The sequence below is a fragment of the Clarias gariepinus genome, chromosome 15 (assembly GCF_024256425.1).
Source record: "Clarias gariepinus isolate MV-2021 ecotype Netherlands chromosome 15, CGAR_prim_01v2, whole genome shotgun sequence".
Lineage (NCBI taxonomy): Eukaryota > Metazoa > Chordata > Actinopteri > Siluriformes > Clariidae > Clarias > Clarias gariepinus.
In genome coordinates, this window is record NC_071114.1 from 18,303,622 (window position 1) to 18,325,355 (window position 21,734).

Below are 21,734 nucleotides of genomic sequence, written 5' to 3' on the forward strand. Positions count from 1 at the left end.
TACCTGAAACTGAGCACTGATACTCGGGGGCCTCTTCTTCTTGTGCAGGTGAAGCAAAGACTTGGTGGTGCGGTCATGAAGGCCAACTATGAACTTCAGTGAGTGCGAGTCCAGCAGGTTCTGCACAAAATGTGAATAGACACACAGCACAATGTATAGAACAAATTTGCCAAAATGTTCACACAAACAAAAAAATTACTCACACTCTCAACAGGAAAAGAACTAAATAAATAAGACAAGAAGATGCTCAACTTTTTCATTACCTTTGGAATTAGTTGCTTAGGTTTGATGTTTTTGTTTTTCCTGTAAGAAAGAAATACGAGGTTGAGTGTATGATGGGATAGGGCTGATGGTGTTAGTACCAGGTTATTGTGAGTCATGCATTGGCGAGGGGGATTAAAGGGGGCATCTGAAGCAAAGTAAATGAGAGAGGAGACCATTGAAGGAATGAGAAGAGGAAATAATAGATCATCTCTTGAAGACAAAAGCTCCTGTATTCAGCTGCCTTTAAAAAAAACACTTTTATATTAAATGAGGATTTATGTTTGATACAACTCTACTAAAGCTACTAGCATTTAACACTTATAATATATACAATAATGTGTATTTTGGGCCAAAGTTCAGTAGGCATTGAAGATTTTTTTTTTCTTCATTTTTGACACACTTTAATTAAACAATACAGAGTGAACTCATTCTCTATGGTAAGTGCAAATTAGTATTTAGATACTTTTTGCTTGTATGAAAAAATGTATGTATATGGATTGGGGGGGGGGTATTAAAATAATAAAAACCCAATTATAGTTGTCAACGATGATTTAAAAACAATCATAATTTATTCACATGGTAGTTGAGTGTTAATGAATAGAAAGCTATTTGTTTCTAATAAATAGCTAAAATGCAGGGTGTTCTAAAATGTCTTGTATTATTGTACACATTCAGATTATACTCATAAAATTTATCTGTAATGATTAATGTCAATGAAATGTAATTTTACTTACAAAGTATTTTGTCTAAGAAATTTTAACAAACAAAAACAAAATCAAGAACGCCTAGTGTAAATAGGAACAGGTTAATTAAGCTAAATCATGCAGAAGGTTAGGAACTAAGTCAGTAATGTAACACTTCTAAGAGTGGGACGGTTCTGTATTTGAAAGCTAGAACACAAACAAGCATGGCAGGCAAAAACAGTTCAGGAGAGCCTAATGAAGTTTAGCTCAAGACTCGTAAATACTGCATTTTTTTACCTGGAGCAGCCGGGCACAAATTAGTGCCAAATATGTTAGGAGGGTCTATTAAAGCAGCATGAGTTCAGGAGCATTCACTATAAATCTGACTTTTACAACTTAAGTCCATTCGAAGCTAAGCCAAGAAAAGAACGTCATTCGCTAGAAGGTATGACGCTTGGGACAGCAGGCTGGGGTCAACAGTTACGGTGTCTCTCTGGACCGACTCACTGAAGATGGTGGCGTGGGAAGCGCAGGCGTCCCCAGGATTGAAGCAGCTTACGTGGGTCTTCGCCATCCAACTGCAAGTCCTTAATGGAGCTGATAATTTGGGCATGCATGTCGCTGATTCACATTTAGAGAGGAGAAGGAAGGTGTAGATGGATTGAAATAGGATGTGGTAAAACAAGAACAGAAACCCAACAGTAAATTATGCACCTCTGGAAAGGGTAGGTTCCTCCACCAAAGACACCAATGTGCACACAGTGTACAAATATTACATCTCTCTCACACACACACCATGGTTGCAGATGGAGAACCACAGGCAGCTTGAATTCTAATCACAACCACATCGGTGCCATGAAGACTCGCCATCATGTCCTGCATGCCTGTGACTCTCATCTGAAACCACAGTGCTGAACTCAGGGATCTTAACCAGGAGCATGGTAGTGCTGTTATAAAACCATGCTGTTGTGAGTGCAGAGGAAAAACAGTGACATGAGAAAGTCCATGCAGGTGTTACTCTCGAGATATTGGTGTTAACTGGTGATAATTGATTGCCTCCATGTGGTCCATGCACTTATAAGACCTACCACACAGCTCAGGAGGTCAAACAGGATGTGCTGGCAGGGGTGGCTACAGGACATCATGTTAATAAAAGACTAGTCTGACTTTTATACCCTAATATTGGCTTAATGATACCTGTATTATGATATAGTGCTTTTTATTTAATTTCCTAGCTCACGTTTAAAATACAATGTAAAAATGTGCACTACCATACACCTTATAGACTTATTTCACTCATCAACTGACTACATATCACTTATTTACTGAGCATGCATTAACTTTAAAAAAGAGAAAAAATAGACATAAGTAGGATTGAATAAAAGTTTATAGACATCGTTTCCACAGCATCACATGTAACTATGAAAGCGATAAAAAGTCGAACCCTTAATGTAATAGGCAGAAAACTGCTGTGATATAAGAGGAGTAAGATACTGTAGTTTTTGTTACCACCCCAAAGTTGATTATTTGCTTACAGCACAACCTCCAGTCATAGACCAGTTTTCTATAACACCATGACCACTGGATTCCAGTGCTTTTCACCTATTTTGCAACCGAGACTGATTCTGATTAACAGCAAAATTGTGAGCTCCTCTTTAAGCGACAAAACCACAAAGCAGCTTAAAGTTTACACATACATATTTGTAGGTCTATGTTCAGAGGCTTGTGCTCTGGCATTATAGAGAATTTCCTTGGACCGGAGCTCTAGCTGTTTGTACAAGTAATCAATAACAAAGAAAACACAAGCTCTTATTGTAGCGATGTATTTTCCACAATTACTCGTTTAACAGAATATATTTAGTGCATAATCCTGAATAAGATTAGCACAAATAGCATGCTTTCTACAGCATGAGTTTATAATCTCCATGTCCCAGTCCTGCCCACTGCATCCAGCTCTTCCTGCCAGACCCCCAGCTGTGCTTTCTCTCCTCCACTTACTTCTTACTCTCATAACTAGCAAAGATGTCCTCAAAAGCCTCTAGGGGGCGCTCCTCTGAGAGATCAAAGGAGAAATCGAGCATAGAGGACCGGCTGTAAAGAAGAAACAGCACACAGGCAATCACTTATAACAGAATGAACTAGGGAGGAAGATCTGTGATCATTATCTACCAACCCAACTGAGGGAGGAATAGGGAAGAAAAAAAAAAATTCATAGATAGGAATGACCAGGAGAAGCACACAGGATGGCTGCGGGCAATAAGTAATGCATAACGGATTATTGTCAAAACTTTGGCATCATTATTTAAAATTTAAAGTATACGTGAGTGGGTTATGATGCCTGCTACGGGGTGGGGGTTGGGAGGGGGAAGACTTGTGAGAACCTGCCTGTAGTGCGCCTCTAGGAGGTGAAACAGGTCACACGACCATTACACAAAAGCAAAGGATAGGAAGAGATCAAGTTCCTTACAGCACTTCCTGCTTTCTCTTTCTCTCCCCTAAAGCCACAAGTAATCCAAGTTTAAGTCTTACCGATACATCCTCTCAATGGGCGTGTTGGACCGCTGCAGCTCTCCCAGTGGAACTCTTGAAACAGGTCTAACCACACCTGTATGAAAAAACACACACACGCTCACCCACACAAAATGTATACCACATGCACAGAAACATTTGATTCCTATTGAAATAAATTCAAGACTTTGAATTCCTGACTCAAACAATACCTCCTTCTGTTTTTGTTCTTAAGTCTGCACGGTTAATCGTCTCAAATCCAGCTAGTGTCACGTACCACACGCTTTCATGTGCAAGTTAAAAATAAACTTGTTTCTTTTTACACTAATCTGCTTCTGATCTTAAAAAGCTAAACTCTACAGAACGTACCAGAGGTTTTTGCGGCCCAGTGGCGTCCAGCTTCGTTGAAGGCAGCAAGAGCACGTATGGCGGCGCGGAGGATTCCCCAACGGAACATGGCCACTGGGTCCATTCCAATCAGCTGGCGGACATAGGCACGGTCGCTGCTGCGCAACAAGGCTACGATGTCTGGCCGCATGTGGTCAGTGTTCTTTTCCCGAAAATCCTGCCAGGACATAAGAGTCGTTAAAGATGCCAGAGAACAGACATAAGTAAGAGGGAATAACAGTTTCTAGACACTGTAACATAAGTGAGAACAGGAACTAAATTGTTTCCCCGAATGGTCCACAACATCACATGTAACTATAAAAGGGATAAAGAGTCGATCCCTTAATGTAATAGGCAGCAAACTGCTGTGATATACGAGGAGTAAGACACTGTAGTTTTTGTTACCACACCAAAGTTGATTATTTGCCTACAGCACAACCTTCAGTTATAGACCAGTGTTCTACAACACCATGACCACTGGATTCCAGTGCTTTTCACCTATTTTGCAACCGAGACAAGCAGAGATCTTGTCATAGGACAAAGAAACTATTCTTAAACTCCCTGCACTTGTTCCCGTTTATACTGATTAACAGCAGAATTGTGAGCTCCTCTTTTAGCGACAAAACCACAAAGCAGCTTAAAGTTTACACATACATATTTGTAGGTTTATGTTCAGAGGCTTGTGCTCTGGCATTATAGAGAATTTCTCTGTGCAATAAGCAGACAAGCACAACAGCTGGTAAATACTGCCCATTTTATTTAAAAAATAAACACAAGAACACAACACCTTAATGACAAAAGAAAATTACCCTTACCATTTGAAGTTGATTATTTGTCTATAACAGCAAAGTTGTATTTTATTACACTTACTCAACATTATGCTATCAGTTACAATTATTAATAGTCATTAATCCTTTTTTATCCATTTGGTAGGTACAATCAGCCTAAAATGTTCTACTTATTTGTTACTGTATTTAAACATAATATTTGTTTGATCAAAACAAATAAAATTTTATGGTATTAAATAATTAAAAGGGATAACATCTAAGATGTTGTTGAAGATGCTCAAAATTATGGTAACACTGAACACCATGCAAATGTCAAAAATTTTAAGTATTATATAGTTGTGGACTTACCTTGATTTGGTACTTGACCTTCCCAGCAAAATGGAGGATGACAAAAGCTGGCTCCATCACAGGCGTAGCCACAAAGTAGTGGTTTCTCTCGTGCTGCTGCTTAAATTTAGCCAGCAAGGTTATATCTGTTGCATGGGGAAAACTGCAGGAGATGCACAAAAAAATACCGACACACAATGAGAAATGCAGATAATTTTTTCTATAGTAATAAGCATGCAAAATGGCTTGTTTATACAAATTATTGTACAGAGTACATGACAATAAGGGTAGACAAATCAGTAGCCCAGACACTTGGGACAAAAATGTTTCTTCTCTGTGTTTGTCCACCCCTAATCAAATAGCACAAAGATGGTGGTTTGATATTCTAGTCTTACTTGCTCTCCTCATCCAATAAATAGAAGAGCCCAGTAGGTTTCTTGCTGATAAGGTGAATGCAGCCCACATTATCAGTGTAGTCAATGTTGTGCCATGTGATGCCCTCTGCCTGATACTCCTCCTGTATACCCAAAACGCAACACAAATAACTACATAAACGTATTGTATAGAAGAATGACTTGTCTAACATGAAACAACACTCAACTACAAGCAATGCAAAAAAAACAAACAAACAAAAAACATACACTGCTAGTGTTAAAGAACATGTATGGTCTGACCTGCTCCAGCTTAAAGATGTGCTGGTTAAAGTAATACTGCAGCTGTTCATTAGCATAGTTGATGCAGAACTGCTCAAAGCTGTTGGTCTCAAAGTCCTCAAAGCCAAAGATGTCCAGAACGCCAATGGACAAACACTGAGTAAAAAGACAGAAAGGCTTGAGCAAACATTGATGCAAAATGTCCTTGGACTGCGAAACATACAGCATATTAATGCAGGTTGATAAATAAAAAATTTGCTTGTTTAATCATAATATCCTTTAATCTTAGTATTGTTAGTATGAACAGTAGTAGTAGTATTTTTATTTTTAGAGGCACTCACTTTTTTTTTTTTTGACAGATATCTATTGGCATATAAACATCTATTACTACCTATTCCTTCACCTATTCAGGGGTGAAGTATTTACATTTATATTCCAAAAACACCTCTTCAGCTATCTAGATACTCTTGCTCTTGAAGCTGCCTGACTAGACTTGCATCAAATGTTTGTGATGCGGGAGGATTGCAAACCTACATCCACATGTACAGTACATAAACATTAGGTAAAAAAAATACAATTCCGACCAACACTGTTCTTCTTTCTATAATCTGCTGTGTTTACTTTATATAATGTTTTATTTAGAACATACACACGAACAAAATGTTAGGAGCTAATTTAAAAACATGGCTGCAAAACATCTTTAGGCCATGAGTAGATCTACATACAGTGGGGGAAATAAGTATTTGATTTTCTAAGTTTGCCTGCTTACAAAGAAATGAAGGGTTTATAATTTTTATAATATGTTTATGGTACAGGATAGAGACAGAATATCAAGCCAAAAACCAGGAAAAGCACATGATACAAATGTTATAAATCGATTTGCATTTCAGTGAGGGAAATCAGTATTTAATCCCCAAGCAACCAACAATAATTCTGGCTCACAGACCGGTTATGTGCTCATATGGTACACATTAATTTAAGAAGAAGCTCCCAACAACACTGCAAAATGTGTATAAACGCCACCTGACCACAAAAACTTTATCTTTCATTAAAATCCCATCACTATTGGCAAGACCAAACAAGTGTCAAAGGAGTCAGGGACAAGACTGTAGACCTGCACAAGGCTGGAATGGGCTACAAGACCATGAGCTAGAAGCTTGGTGAAAAGGAGACAGCTGTTGGAGTGATTATTTGCAAATAGAAGAAATACAAAGTAACCATCAATCGCCATCAGTCTTGAGCTCCATGCAAGATTTCACCACATGGGATAAGAATAATAATGAGAAAAATGAGGGATCAGTGCAGCACTACAAGGGAGGAGCTTGTGAATGATCTCAAGGCAGTTGGGACCACAGTCACCAAACACAACATTGGTAACATATGCCACCAAGAATTGAAATCAGTGCAGCGAGGTCGCCCCACTCAAAAATGCACATGTACAGGCCCATCTGAAGTTTGACAATTAACAGAAAGATTGGGATAAAGTGAGACCAAAATTGAGCTCTTTGGCATCAACTTGACACTGTTTTTGGAGGGAAAAAATGCTAACTATGACCCCAAGAACACCATCCCTACAGTCAAGCACGGAGGCAAAAATATCATGCTTTAAGGCTGGTTTCATGCTAAAGGTACAGACTGACTTTGCTGCATTGAGGGGTTAATGGACGGCCATGTATTGTAACACTTTGGACGAGAACCTCCTGAAGATGGGTCGTGGATCGGTCTTCCAGCATGACAATGACCTCAAACATTCATGCCAAGGCAACACAGGAGTGGCTCAAGAAGAATCACATTAAGGTTATAGAGTGGCCTAGCCAGTCTTCAGACCATAATCCTATTGAAAATTTATGGAGAGAGCCGAAACTCCATAAATTAAGAAATTAAAAAAAAAAAAGTAAGAGAAAACCTGTAAAGAATAGTGGTTTAAAATGCATCCTGAGATGTGTGCAAACCTAGTAACCAACTACAAGAAAAGTCTTACCTCTGTGCTTGTAAACAAGTGTTTCTTGAGCAAATAAGTAGTCAGGTTTCACTTGAGGATCAAATACTTATTTCCCTCATTGAAATGCAAATCAATGTATAACTTTTGTATCCTGTGCCTTTATGGATTTTTGGTTGATATTCTGTCTCTATCCTGTACCATAAACTTATGATAAAAATTATAAACCCTTCATTTCTTTGTAAGCGGGCAAACTAAGAAAATCTGCAGGGGATCAAATACTTATTTCCCCCACTGTACACTCTGTGAGCATTTAAATTTATTGCACCTGAACGTTAACAGAAGCTCTTGACTTGTATCTGCATGATTTAATCCATAGCACCACTGCCATGTTTTTGGTTAAATGCATAATTGAAAGAATAGTAAAGATTCCTATTATTTTTATTATATTATCATTTTATTTGTTCCATGTTAAAATAATTGCATATTACATAATCGTTTTAAAGATTAATAAAGTTTCTAAATAGACACAAAGTAGGTAATCAAAGCACCACCATGTTTAGAGTGGCAAGGCAGGGCAGAGATGCTTATGTTCATAATTTTGTGTTATAGCCAGAACCTGTCATAGTCCTTTCTCCTTTGCTGCTATATAAGCTCAGAGACGACCGTCTTATTTACAGTAAATACTTTTTAAAACCATATAAGCAAAGATAAAGATACAGTTGCTGTGGCAATCCTAGTTATGGTATATTTTATCCATTCAGGGAAAAAAAAAAAGAAAGAGTAATGGCATGGAAAATTCTGTGAAAAGCTTCCCGTCTGATAGTGAACAATGTAAGGTTCCCTCACTTGAACAGATTCCTCCATGTCCTTCTTATTGAGCAGTGCATGATTGATGCGCAGGACAATCCAGTCAAACAGGGCACTGTACAGAGACTTAGCCATGGAGTCCCGTGCTGTGATCGCCTGAAAAGAAAGGAAAAAAAAATGGCTATTTATCTTTGAATATTTTCAATATGGATCACTGCACATAATCTAGTTTTGTACTGCGTGTGCGCGTGTGCTTGGGGGCAGGAGTGAGTGAAATGTACTCAAGAAGTGGCTTTGCAAACGTAATGCTATTTCTTTATGAAGGCTGTGATAGGTAAAATACTAAAGAGATGGTCTGCTGTACCTCACTGTGGCTGTAGGGAAGGATCAGCTTATCATTGGCTGTAACTGTTTTCCTCTTTGTGAGTGCCTCAACTAGCAGCTCTTCTTTGACCTGCAAAAAAAAAAACAAAAAAAACACAAACACACAGTTGGACATAAACTATTCGATGGCATTACCTGTGTGAATTGATGCATGAAATAACACCTTTGTTAACTGAAGAGATGACAAATACATTAAGAAAAAACAAAGACTAAGTCTTTGTGGCTATGACCTTGTTATATTGTTATAAGAATTAATACAGCTCTGCTTAATTAAACTCAAAGTAAGAGCAATTCTTATAATAGATTCTTGCACTAAATTACCTTGAGTAGCTCTGAGAGGTTAGCGAGCACCTCAGGGGGTCCGACGTCCAATCCCTCGTCCCTGCCTGTGGCCTTCTTGCTGTAGGTGACGTTGCCCAAATACAAAATTGCGGAAAGCACAGAGAATATTCTGAAAGATAAGTAGAGAGGAGTTTACACTCTGCTGGTTCTCTGTAAAACCTCTCATTAAAGGTTTACAGCTGCTAACAATGTAACAGATAATAAATAACTAACCAAATGCATCAATAATGAGATAACAGTATTTAATTAATGTACAGTGAGTCTTTCTGTACGGCAGAACTCTCTGTCTAACTTAATACAAAAATTTTTTAAAATTCCTAGGTTAAGTATCTTGTGCCTTGTTTACGTCAAGTTGTACTTATTTCGTCATTAGCCAAATACTCTCCCAAGTAGCGTAAATCACAGATGAGAAATCTAGCAGAAAACGTAGATCAGATAAAATTAAGTTTTAAATTAAGTGACTCCAGTGCATTAATATGAATTTAAAAAATTCAGTTTAGCTTTTATAATTAATATCTAAATCAGATGTTTGTTTATATTGAGAAAGTAGCTTATTTTAAAGTAAAAAAATTAAATTCGCCTTAACTCAACATTTTTATTTTAGCACATGCTATTGTGCTCTCAAGTTTGGGTATTTTACATGCCCTCACCACAGACTGCTGCGGCAATGTTTGCTGTAACGAGCTGTGTTTTCTCTCATAGTGGCATTCCACATTACTGCTTATTAGCAGGTTTCAGTACATATGGGACAAACTGGTATCTTACGACTTGTTTACGTCAATATGTATTGGAGAGTGAATCAGAGATGAGAAATCTAAATAGTTAATTGGATAAAGATTAAGTTGTTTCTCAAAATGACTTCAGTGCATTAAAATTCACTTTACCACAGTGCTAAAGTGGTATAACAATGGTAAAGATATTAAATTATCCCAGTACAACTATTCAGTTTAGCTTTTCTAATTAATATTGATTAGTGCAGGTGTTTGTTTACACTGAGCAAGTAGCTTATTTTTAAGTAGATTATTAATCCTGGCACAAAACTGGTTCATAACATTGCTTTTACTCAACATTTTGAATTCACTTATGGTGCAGATTAAACTTCAGGCAAATACCCAAGTACTGCCTAAGTTTCATTACATTTTCTCCAGCCAGTGTTGCATGATGCTGTGACAAAATCTGGCTGGACAGACATGAATACAGACAAACAAATGAAAAATTCTGAGACTGGTTTGGGGTCCTACAATGTATGAAATGTAAAAATATCACTGAAAGAGCGTGTTCTGGCCAATGTGCAGACAAAACCTCTCTTTTATTTATACAGAGATAAAGCTTCCTCACACCACCCCTCTGATGATTATTTTCCTATAACAGTATAATACTGAGTGTTTTATTCCTTACATAATTCACTATGGTTCAAGAACATGCTTCCTTTTGAGCCAACCTAAACTATGAATCAACATGTGTGGAGTGTGAGCAAGAAGGTGTACGAGTTACTAAATGCAGTGACTCAATGCCACTAAGCTCCACAGTCATTTGTTTACTTTTGATGGAACGCTTAGAGCAAATAAGCTCAATCCATGTCTACAGGAATGTCACTAGGCGACACTAATATGGTGTAGGACACAGTTGGACTTCCTACACTCCAATACATAAACTTCTCCTTGTAGTTGAACACTCGGACATCAGTGAGTGTACTTGTTTCAAAATAAATTCACCATGTTTGTTTTGAAGGAATGCGCACTAGGCATTCACTGAATGCTGTCTCATTTTCCACCCAGGCAACATTTTTACACTTTCTGAGAAGTTAAACTGAGAATTATTATTTTATGTTTAGAACAAGTAATAGGAATTAAGTGCATATCTCAGAATTTTTTATTCATGCAGATGTTATTTAATGTTGCTGCAGAACCACAGTTGAACCTTATCCCTCTCCTCCTGTAACCCTGACCGTAATCCCTAACCCACAAGATGCCTTCGGTTAAAATAAAGCCAAGTAGAAGATGCTGGATAGTCAGACCAGACTGGTTCTGCAGTGCGGGAGTTTTAAAATGATACTGTTGCCGCTGACAAAAGGACAGAAAGCAGAGCTTTTGGATTGACAAGAATGGACAGCATTGGGAATGAGTATGTTAGAGGTACAGTGCAGGTAGGGACAAAGTTAGAGAGACCAGATTAAGATGGTTTGTACGTGTGCAGAGAAGGGATGACGGGTATATCAGGAGGTGAAACGTTAGAGATGGAGCTGCCATACAGGAGAAGAAGAGGAAGGCCGAAAAGGAGTTTTATGGATGTGGTGAGACAGGTTGAAAAAAAAAAAAAAAGTTACGGAAGAAGATGTGGTAGACAGTTAGATGGAGACACATGGTGGTGACCCCTAACAGAAGAAGAGCCTTCCCCTAATCACCCAAACAAACTAATACCCAACAGACACAACATTGTTGTTGTGTAACCATAAAAAAAAATGTGCGGCATGTCATGTCAAGTCGGCTTTTATGTTTATGTCAACCATATACAGTTCAGTACACAGTGAAACTAAACAACGTTCCTCTAGAACCAAGGTGCCAAATGCATACATACAACATAAATTAACAAAACCTAATTAGCTAACTAAGACACCTAAATATGCTGTGTAGCTAAGACAAAAATAATAACATCTTAAATTAACAAAACTACGCAATATACAAAAGATACAAAACTACAAAAATACTATACAAAAGATAGCAAAAAGTGCACAGGCTAAGTTGATTAAAAAAAGTGGTAACTTGACATGGCAAAAGAGAAATAAATACCTTATAACCGAGATATATCATTATTATTAAACTTACTGTTTCTTGGTGGCAGGCAGGAAGCCCACCATCTCCATGGCCTGCTGCAGGCGCTCAAAGTCATGCCGAAGATCGTCTGCATCCTCTATGGTAAAGTTTTGCTGTTGGAAAAATGGGGGAGGGGTGTGTGAACCATGAATATGGTCGATATTACTGTTTTTAAAAAGTACAGATATTACTAATTTCAATACAGCATCCCTAGTGTGTCACTTTACACCAACTTAGTTGCATTAACATTTTGTAAAAAAAGAAAAAAAAGGGGGCGGGGGGAGTTGGCTCACCTGCTTGAGGTAGTTGTAGTTCTCTGGCTGCAGAAGTTTGTACTCCTTGCGCTCCTCCTCTGATGCTCCCACCAGCAGGTAATAAAAGACATGGTAGTTTCTATTTTATGAGACAAAATGGTGCTTCAGAGGGGGATAAGGACATTTGTGCTCTAATTTAACCAGCTGTGTTTATATTGCACCAATCAGGAGTTGTTTATCCACACTACCACTGATACGTGGGAATGTCACCTAGTTCTCACATTGTATAATTAGTTCATCACTGACACAAATGACTGCTTAAAAACAGCCGATGCAAATTATACGGGATGATACTTAGCTTAGAATGAGATGTCTCTAAAGATAAATCATAGAAAGTATTATTAATTATGATCACAGGACTTTTTCTTACCTTTCATTTTTTTCTCTGGACACCAAGCGGGATTTCTCCAGCAGGTACTTCTCGACCACTGCCCTACAAAAGCAAAGAACCATTCACGTAATTCTCATCTTCGCTGCTGCATGTAGTAATTGAAATACAAATCAGGACTCTTGGCTGTCAATTGTCAATACAAGTCAAGGGTGTGCAAGGCTTTTGGTCAATGACACAGTGGAGGCAGATGGTCTGAACAATACTGCAAACCAAACAAAGACTCAAGCAAAAAAAAGTGACGCGACTATGTGGTCCAGAGCAGCATTATTCTACCATAGAGAAACAAAATAAAGAACTGGACAGAGAACTCTTCAGTTTTCCGTTTGTCCTTATATACAAGAATAAATAAATAAAAAGCACATTTAACATGATTGCAAGTCATATTGAGAGATCTACAAACCTTAGAAGAGACGAATAAGCGTCCCATCAAAATGTACACTGTAGGCCTCCCATTTAAAAAGAAAAAAGGTTAGGCAATAACAAAAGCAACAGACTTACTGAGTGCTCATCAATAGAGTAGAGATGACTGCATGGGGCTGCATTCAGCCAAAGAACAATGAAGTGTGTGAAAGCAATCTCTCAAGCAGCCAGCTTTGTTATCGGGTTTATTGAGCCTCCTTGGTTGCCGTACTTGCTCTGGTGCAGCCCTGCTTTTGTTTCGCGCTGAGCACGTGCGCTGCACACAGCGACAGCTGCGCATATTGTTGTCCAAGGGCGACTTCTTTGACAAGACTCAGAAACAAGACAAAACTGCCCGCTGCACCCAGTGTGACCCGTCTTTTCCCCTCAGCAATAAAAGCAGCTTGCTGTTCGTCTGCACTGGATCTAATCTCTGCCTGACTCCATGCGAGTGTGTTTAATTATCACCGTCTCTTGCAATGGAAAAAACGAGAATGCAGCAGCAGAAAGACCAAAAGAAATAAAAATCTGTGTAGACCCAAGAAAAAAACAGTAATGTCTAAGAAGAATGAGCAATTCTTTTGACTTCCCTTCTAATGGTTATATATTTAGAAAGTATTATGTAGGTAACCCTGTGGCAGGTGATAGGAAATTAAGAGACAGGTATCCATTCATTGATTTATTTCATGCAAATCATAACAAAACATGGATACCAAGTAGTGGTCCATCATCCAGATATAACGAGTACGTCCATGAATTCGTCCATGGCCAAGAGATCAAAATTGACAATGCTCTTGGGGAGCACAGTCACTAGACAATTGTAGAATTCATGTGCCTCGTAGGAAAATGGTGGTAATGCAAGATGATGCCCTGTGCCCTTCCCATAAAATCCCTGCATACAAATTGTGGCAGACATTTTGAATTTTTTTTTTATTGTTGTCAAAGATTGAATCTGCAACAACTTTTAAACCACAATCACCCCTCCACACCCCTTCACGTTGTAGAACCTAACCAACCCTCTTTCTTCAATAAAGAGCACAAGGAGTGAAAAGAGAAGTATAAACAAGCATCGTCATTGAAAATGTGTCTGTGAACTGCAAACATGGTGAAGCAAGTGTGCAGAGAAACTCTCACGTTAGAAATAGCACTTTATTTATGTGAGTACTTAGCACTAAGGAGGCTAGTGCTTATAATAGAAGATGATGTTAATATTCTAATATTGTCTAAACAATGACCATAACTATACTTTAAAATCACACAAACCTTTTTCAGAAAGATAAAATACATTATGGGTGGTTTAATCTAAGCGGAACCATCATTGCCCCAGTCTAGAACAGTTCCTTATTTCTAGTCATGCACATTCTCTTAGGGTTGAGAGAGGAAATGACACATGATTTTAGTCTGACGTGCAAAACAACCACACAAGGTCTTCAAAACCCTCATTCCCATGCTGCTTTGTTTCATGTGCTATGAGCCAGTCTAACCTTAATGGAACCCATGTGCCTCGAATAGACAGATGCTGAAAAATTTGACAGGCTGCTAAAAAGAAAATGAGTGGAGGTGCTGCTAATGACTTCACACATTTAAACATGCAGCGCAAAACAGATGTGACAAACTCACCCCCGGACCACTCCGCTCTCCAGGTAGTTGACTTGTATGAACTTCCCAAAACGGCTCGAGTTGTTGTTGTGGGCTGTCTTTGCATTGCCAAATGCCTAAATAAAGAGATAAAAACGAGCGTGAGAAAAAAACAAACAAACAAAGGAATGGATCATATTTTGTGTCAAGAGAATAAGCCTATTCTGATTTCCAGCAGTTTTAGATATTCACAGAAACACAGACCTCGGTATTAGGTGAGATGTGGCCATCTCAGTACCTGTGGTGGTTCTTTGCAAGTGTGTATTACTAAAACTGAACATGACGGAAGATCTGGTAAAATAATTGTGTTTTGTGAAAATAAAATGTTGGTCACCAAATTAAATAATTACCTTAATTTAAATATGACAAATCTAAAACATGAGTAATTCTCTTGAAATAGTTTAATAATAATAATAACACCAGTCACATTGTGTACTGTGCACAGTGTAAACTTCCACATTGACTGTGAATGAGCGTTTATTATGAAAGCAATAATATATTAAAATAAATCTGTGATTCTGCACTTCTGTTAGAGCTGCTGTTAGAAAACATTAATGAATACTTTTTGACCAATATTTCAACAAATCTGTCCGGATGAGACACCAGAATAAATGTGAAACAAAGTTTTACCTTGAAAATTGAGAATGAAAAACAGAGAATAAAAATGTGTGCAAAGATAAGTGGACAAAATTTAACTGTGATGAAGATCTTGAACACTGGTGCTACTAAGAACGGGCAGATATGAAAATTCACACAAGATTTTATCTGGTCTATTCTTTTTTTTCCATTCTAATTAAATTTCACCTGTCATGTATAATTGCTGATTTTCACAGGGAAGTGTTTTATTAATACATAAACAACAAGCCAGCAATAGGGTATTAAAATGAGATGGCCTTGCAAGACAAAATCTCAATTAACTGTTTGGTATCATAGCTTACAGGAATGGTAAACTGTGGTTTTAAAGCTGATTCCTGTTAGAGTTCATGCTTGTGCACCAACTGGGACAGAATGCTGCAAGAAGGCGATGAAATCAATTCAGACCAAATCACCAAAATTAGATCAACAACAGAATTAGAACCAACATTTGATTGATGATTATGTATCAGTGATATAGTTTCAGGTCTAATTACATTTATTTTATAACGGCTCAAGGAGCACTCAGACTGACCTTGCATTCTTTGCTAGGCTATGTGAGGCTGGAGGGGCTGCGAAGACAAGACACAATATGCCAGAGGGACTCATGGGGCCCTATTTGTGTATGAATGTATGGGAGAGGCAGTGACATCGAGTCAGGGTGTGATTAATGAGGCATTCGACCTTCCAGAACTCTCCCAGTTAATGCCAACCTCAGCCAGCGGGGCTTAAAATCATGAATAGTGCTCACTGTTTACCGAGCACAGGAAACTATATGCAAGAAGGGCAAAGTGACCCGGGTGCATCCTAAATAGGGCTGCTAGTGTTTAAAACACCAGCCAAAATGGGAATTTGCTTGTTTTTTAGGCAGCCATTTTAAAGAGAGAACATACATACACTAACATTCCATGCACCGAGCCCACAAACTCTGTCATGAAGCGTTTTTTGCGTTTTTAAAACTGCTGCGGTTTTGCCAGTAGACTACTAAATCCTCCTGGGCCTCTTAACTGAACTGGGTCTGGGATGGTTTCCCTGGTGGTTGCTCCAGGCTATTGTAAAAAGATCCACAGTTTAAATCCCGGCGATGGCACAGCGTTCTGTGGCCGAGAGCCAGGGTAAAAAATTCTCTCTCTCCAACTCTTGTGAATAACAGTGACAACAGATGTCTGTGCTTGTGCATGAAGAAGAAGATAAAAAGAAGCAATTCAAAAAGATGTGCCTGGTTGGCTTCAAGTGTCCTGAAGGAAACACACCAGTCTTAAAAAATAAAAACTATCACTGCCACAAAATAACCTGTACTCCTGAACATTTCCAGAAGATAAGTATATCCATTTCTTGTGTAAATTCTGTCAGAGTTTTAAAACAGGTCCAGTCATACCTCAGCAGAAAGAAAGAATTCAGATTCTAACATGTCCCAGCACCGTGTTTGTGATTGGCTGTGAGACAAAGGGGTATGAGGAAACTGCTACGCTAACCTGAAATAGAATGTCTTGTCTTCATTTCGCAACACCCCAACACCCACAGAAACAAGGAGGCAAAAGGGTTGGTTTAACTAGTAGGTAAGTAAGTAAGTAAGCAAGAAAATAAAAAAACAAACAGGATGCTTGACCTTAATAGTACAGAATAAATTATGTATCTGTGTACATCTATCCATGTCTTGGCTCTTTATTAGCAATCCTCCATTAACTAAACCCTGGAAATGTTAAATAGAACCATAACATTTATATCTGAACACACACATGTGTCTTTTTTTTCCCCCTGTACTTCACTTGTTTTTGGTTGCTCGTCTACTTCTGTGGTTATCTCTCTGAAACAGCCTTTGGCTATGGAAACATGCTAAGTTAAACTTATTACTGACTCTATATAAAGTAGAACAACTCACTGCTGAAGCAAAAAAGGCAGGCCTGTTTGGGGTATAATCTAAAACTACAAACAGACCTCATGTCACCACTTGGAAATCTGGTGCAGCTATCCACAAATCAAACGTAATAGGCAGTAACAAAGATCCCATTATTATAAACAAAGTGTCATCTTGCTTGCAAATAACACTATGAAGAACTCACATGATCTGTAACTATAGCTCTCTATTTTCAGCCTTGGATTTCAGTCACAATCACACATTATCACAATCTTATCTCTGCCATCTCTGACTTCTTTCTCTCTTAAAAAATTCCCCAACATTAGCTCAGAGGTCAACGTTTCAGTGATGAACACGGTCAATTAGTGTTGCTGCCTGCAGGCGCTAATAAGACTGGCTATGGCCTATCAGAGCTGTATACTTAGACTCAGAATTCAAAAGTACAGTAATATAGTAAAAAAAAATCTATCTTATACAACTATGGCACTTAGTTAAAGAGCATTTTTAGCGCGATACTCATTATTTTGCATGTACATGACGCAACCAAAATGATTGAAGGGAAAATTTTTTTTTTTCTTTCTTTGAGAAACCTTTATCACCTACGCTTAAGGAAACAGATGAGTAGACATTGTGGTTACAGAAAGATTACGATGAAAAACACTGGGAGAAGGGGTGATGATAAATATGCCAACCAATCTGAATGATAGCTGTAGTTGAATAAAAAAAAATGTCTTTCTCAAAATGATGTTTTTCTGAAAGCCAATGGGACAAATAAATGAAACATCCTCATGTTGCTAAAGAACATTATCCAACAGTGGGGCGGTGTAATAAAGTGCAGTTATTAGTAGCACAGTTTAACTGGACAGCTAGGCAACAAATGTTTTATTCGTCATATACCTGAGCAATTTGACAACAATTCCAATCACAGCGTATGTCACTGGGTGTCTACTTGACCCACAGCTGCTTCATATTTGTGTCCTGAATTTGTCTACACAAGCACACAAAAAAAAAACCCAAACAATGAAATCCTCTGGGGACGCGTGTGTTGCATACTCTCCCATATGGCCACTTACTCAGGGTCATGCCTCACATTTGACGAAATATAGTGAAAAACCCACAGATATTACAATGAAAATAAATAAATAAAAGAATAAAAATAATTTTAAAAAAAGTCAAATTCTGGGGACTTCCTGAGGAACAATGTATCTTTAACCCAATAAGAAGAGATGAATAGAAGCTACCACTTCCTGTTGCACAAAAGAGTTCTGCTTCCTGTCGGATCCGGCCCAGAACTAGAGGAAGTTTTAGTCTGCATAAAACAAAATAAAAAGCACTACAGTACAATTCATTACCTGACTGTGATCCATATGTTTGACAGGCACTGTGGAAGTAAGTCACAGGTACATCTTTTATATAAAGGCTAAATAAAAAAAATGCAGTGACTGAAAGGGGGGGTGGTACTGATATGTTCTCTACCAGATGAGAAAACACAACTAGATATTTTTCTGGAGGTTATACTTCTCCAGACAGTTGTGTAAAGCACATAAATACCATGATAAAAGCAGACCTTTATCAGAGTAATACTGAATAAAAAGGAACCGGTCTAACCTGTCTGTACACTGCTTTGGGATCTGTGGGTGGCTTTTCTTTACTTGGAAAGATTTCTAAAAACTGCAGCAGCAGCATTCAGACCAAGGTTGCAATGGTCTAATGACAATTCATTTTAGAAAAATTACAGTTAGAAATATGGCTTGTGGCCCTCAGATACAAGATGTCCAGTTTCCGTCAATAACAGGTCAATGTGAAAGATAATTCGACTGCACTCTGATAAACTGCCAGAACCTGACCTTTAACAAGGTTTTGCTTTGAGGCCCAGCAAGGTATCCATGAAGTTCTGATTGGCTAGGAACTTGGCAGTCGTGAGATCGATTAACATGCTACGACAGAAGCTTACTGAGGACAGACAAACGAAATGGGCTACAGAAAGACTCAAATATATCTAAAGAGTGTGTATATAAGCTGACTTTGCTCCTTTACCATCACTGCACACTTCAGTACTTTGAACCAAGCTGATTGTAACTTGTGATTGTACACTGTGAGAAATGGAATAAACTTCTAATCATCAGCCTGAAATTATTTATTTTCTTACAGCAGCATGTCATAAGGTGCTGTATTCTTCCTAAACCACGGTGACTTTATTCAATACAGAATAAAACATCATACCTTTCCTTAATAATAAAAAAAGCTTACTTTTTTTTTTTTTTACTTAAAAAGACTTTATTATACATTTATAGAAGGAGTCTCAAGTGTCACAGCTTTACCTCTTGGTATTATAAACATCTTACAGAAATCCTCAACATATCAGCTGTTAAATAAATAAATCCAAATAAATCTGTTTAACAATATAGAAACCAGTAAACTTAAATAAAACTGATTTGCAACTGCACTACTGTCAGTGCTGTTGTAGAAAAGAAATCAACTTCTTCTGGACAAACAAAATCCAGGATTCAACACTGCTGTTGTGTATCCCTAATTAAGTAACTGAAGCCTTTCATCGTTACTGTATGATGTGGTACTTGTCTAATGCAAATATTTTAACTACCAACAGATACTTTTAACTACCAACAGATACTATGAAAACTGTGATGCAAAGTCGAGCACTTCAACCAACGAGTATCAATCAACCACTAAACCAAAATGTGACCAAAAACTTCTCTAAACTGTCTTGCTTCTGCAGCTCACTACATGTACAGCCTTGTTTTACAAGCAATATGTCTGCAACCTGATTCTATGTTGAAACTGAAAAAGAAAAAACTTTTCAAAATTGTTTATTAACTTACCAAACAGAGACTGGCATCACATTCCCTTACATTCCCAAATATTTCCATTGTGTCTTGAAGATTAAGCTTTTAGATGTCAAATTCAACTCTTCCAGTCTATCATTAGTCAAAACGCATACTGGTTATATGCAAAACACATGCAAGCAAGCCATTTAAAATGTGATTAAGCACAGACATAAAACATTATTCCTTAGCTGTGATTAGATTTCAGCGTTATGAGATGTGCACTGGATAAATTTACAAAAGGCTGGAGCGAATAAAATTTACTACATATTTTTGATGACTTCTGAACTGATGTTGCACTCTAATTCAGTTGCTTGTTAAATGTCTGAAATACACAGCACAGTACAGTGGTAGCCATTTTATGTCATTTCGTAATGTGGAAATCTCTTACAGCTTAAGGCTGAGAGAGCAGCAACATTCAGAGCAGCCAAAAACATGATTTCATGTTGGACTTGAGCTGCCTGTGCATTTAAATACGAAGGCCATTTCTACGGAATGTTTTCGTGGTCCTTTCCTGCACAAGCAAGGAGGAAGTAGCAGGCCAAAGCCGAGAGTGTAGCAGAACGATGGCCGTGCTGACAGAAGGGAAAAGGACGTCTAGTTCTGCATAAACCACAAACAGAGTGATGGTTCAAAGGGGATCTCACAGTCAGCATCTTCTTTCACAGGGATATTCTAAAAAGGAACCATGCTTTGTGGGATATTGCGAAAGACAGAAAAGAGAAATGAGTCAAAGCAATTCGAGCAGTCTACTTTGAGTTGCAACTGATAATAGTTTTTGACCAGTTTGTACCCAAATTACATAGGAGTCTAGTGTTTTAGTTTTACTTTGGTGTTTTTATCTCCATGTTTGAACGACTGACTGATTCTACAAGTCAAAGGATATTTTTAAGGATGAAGTCTCTATGCGCATAGATGCATACAGAACAATCAAAAGTAAACAATATGATCAAATCTCCTAAATCCTTCTTAGTCCTATTTATTTTTTTGGGGGAAAAGTAACTAAAAAAAAGCCCTTTATATTGTTCTTTTATTAGGTTGTCATAAGCCTAAAGAGAAAGTAGCTAGACCTCGAGGAGGTGATGTTTTTATATGGTAAACTCATAAGTCTATAAACTTAGATAGAAAGATTAACATGGCATGCACTAACTTGGCTCTTTATTACATTGGCAGCTGATGATGATAGTCATGGATTCCTGGAAAAACATATGAAAATACTGTCACGTATAAGAAACTCATCAAGCCCAGAGTGTAAGTTCATGATGGTTGTAGCGATGATGGTTTTAGATTTAGTCTCTACGGACTATAATTTGCACTTAACAGTGCTAAATATACAGTGCCTACTGCCTGCCGTTGCCCAGTATCAAATTAAATCCCCTTTTCTCAAATCAATATACAAAGGCAGACAAAAGACAAGTGCAACCTTGCATGACTATTCAGATCAAGTTTACATCCAGACAAACTAGCAAAATGTGAAATGGTAAAGACAAGTATAATGCAGTACAAGTTTCTTAATATCTGGAGGGGTAGAAAGAAAAGAAAAAAAAAAGTGAAAAAAGTTATCTGAGATTTAAAAAAAAAAAAAACTTTTGACTAGTTACAAAACTACTGGTTAAAAACTGTTGCTCCTAATGTGAGGGAAAACACAAATTGATATATGCTAAACTTGTAATATCATAACAGATAGCTAGTTGTGTGTGTTGATATATAGATTATCCTCATTAAATCAAATGAAACATGGCCGTTCACATCATCATCAG

At 37.8% G+C, this 21,734-nt stretch overlaps 1 protein-coding gene across 15 annotated transcripts in view; it reads right to left on the minus strand.

Annotated features, from left to right (window-relative positions):
• LOC128542549 (unconventional myosin-IXb) overlaps window positions 1-21,734 on the minus strand; it is a 62,650-nt gene that overhangs the window by 18,112 nt on the left and 22,804 nt on the right. For 12 of the 15 annotated variants that reach the window (XM_053512445.1, XM_053512449.1, XM_053512443.1 and 9 more), the window contains exons 3-18: window positions 14,623-14,717; window positions 12,583-12,645; window positions 12,192-12,291; window positions 11,911-12,011; window positions 9,065-9,194; window positions 8,724-8,813; window positions 8,399-8,515; window positions 5,632-5,766; window positions 5,353-5,474; window positions 4,979-5,120; window positions 3,825-4,020; window positions 3,477-3,552; window positions 2,946-3,038; window positions 1,455-1,568; window positions 264-303; window positions 4-120 (exon numbers count right to left, since the gene is read on the minus strand). In XM_053512445.1, coding sequence (XP_053368420.1) covers window positions 4-120; window positions 264-303; window positions 1,455-1,568; window positions 2,946-3,038; window positions 3,477-3,552; window positions 3,825-4,020; window positions 4,979-5,120; window positions 5,353-5,474; window positions 5,632-5,766; window positions 8,399-8,515; window positions 8,724-8,813; window positions 9,065-9,194; window positions 11,911-12,011; window positions 12,192-12,291; window positions 12,583-12,645; window positions 14,623-14,717 — 1,731 coding nt within the window. The remainder of the gene's footprint in view (window positions 1-3; window positions 121-263; window positions 304-1,454; window positions 1,569-2,945; window positions 3,039-3,476; window positions 3,553-3,824; window positions 4,021-4,978; window positions 5,121-5,352; window positions 5,475-5,631; window positions 5,767-8,398; window positions 8,516-8,723; window positions 8,814-9,064; window positions 9,195-11,910; window positions 12,012-12,191; window positions 12,292-12,582; window positions 12,646-14,622; window positions 14,718-21,734) is intronic. The other 3 variants (XM_053512446.1, XM_053512447.1, XM_053512448.1) reach the window with 3 other exon arrangements.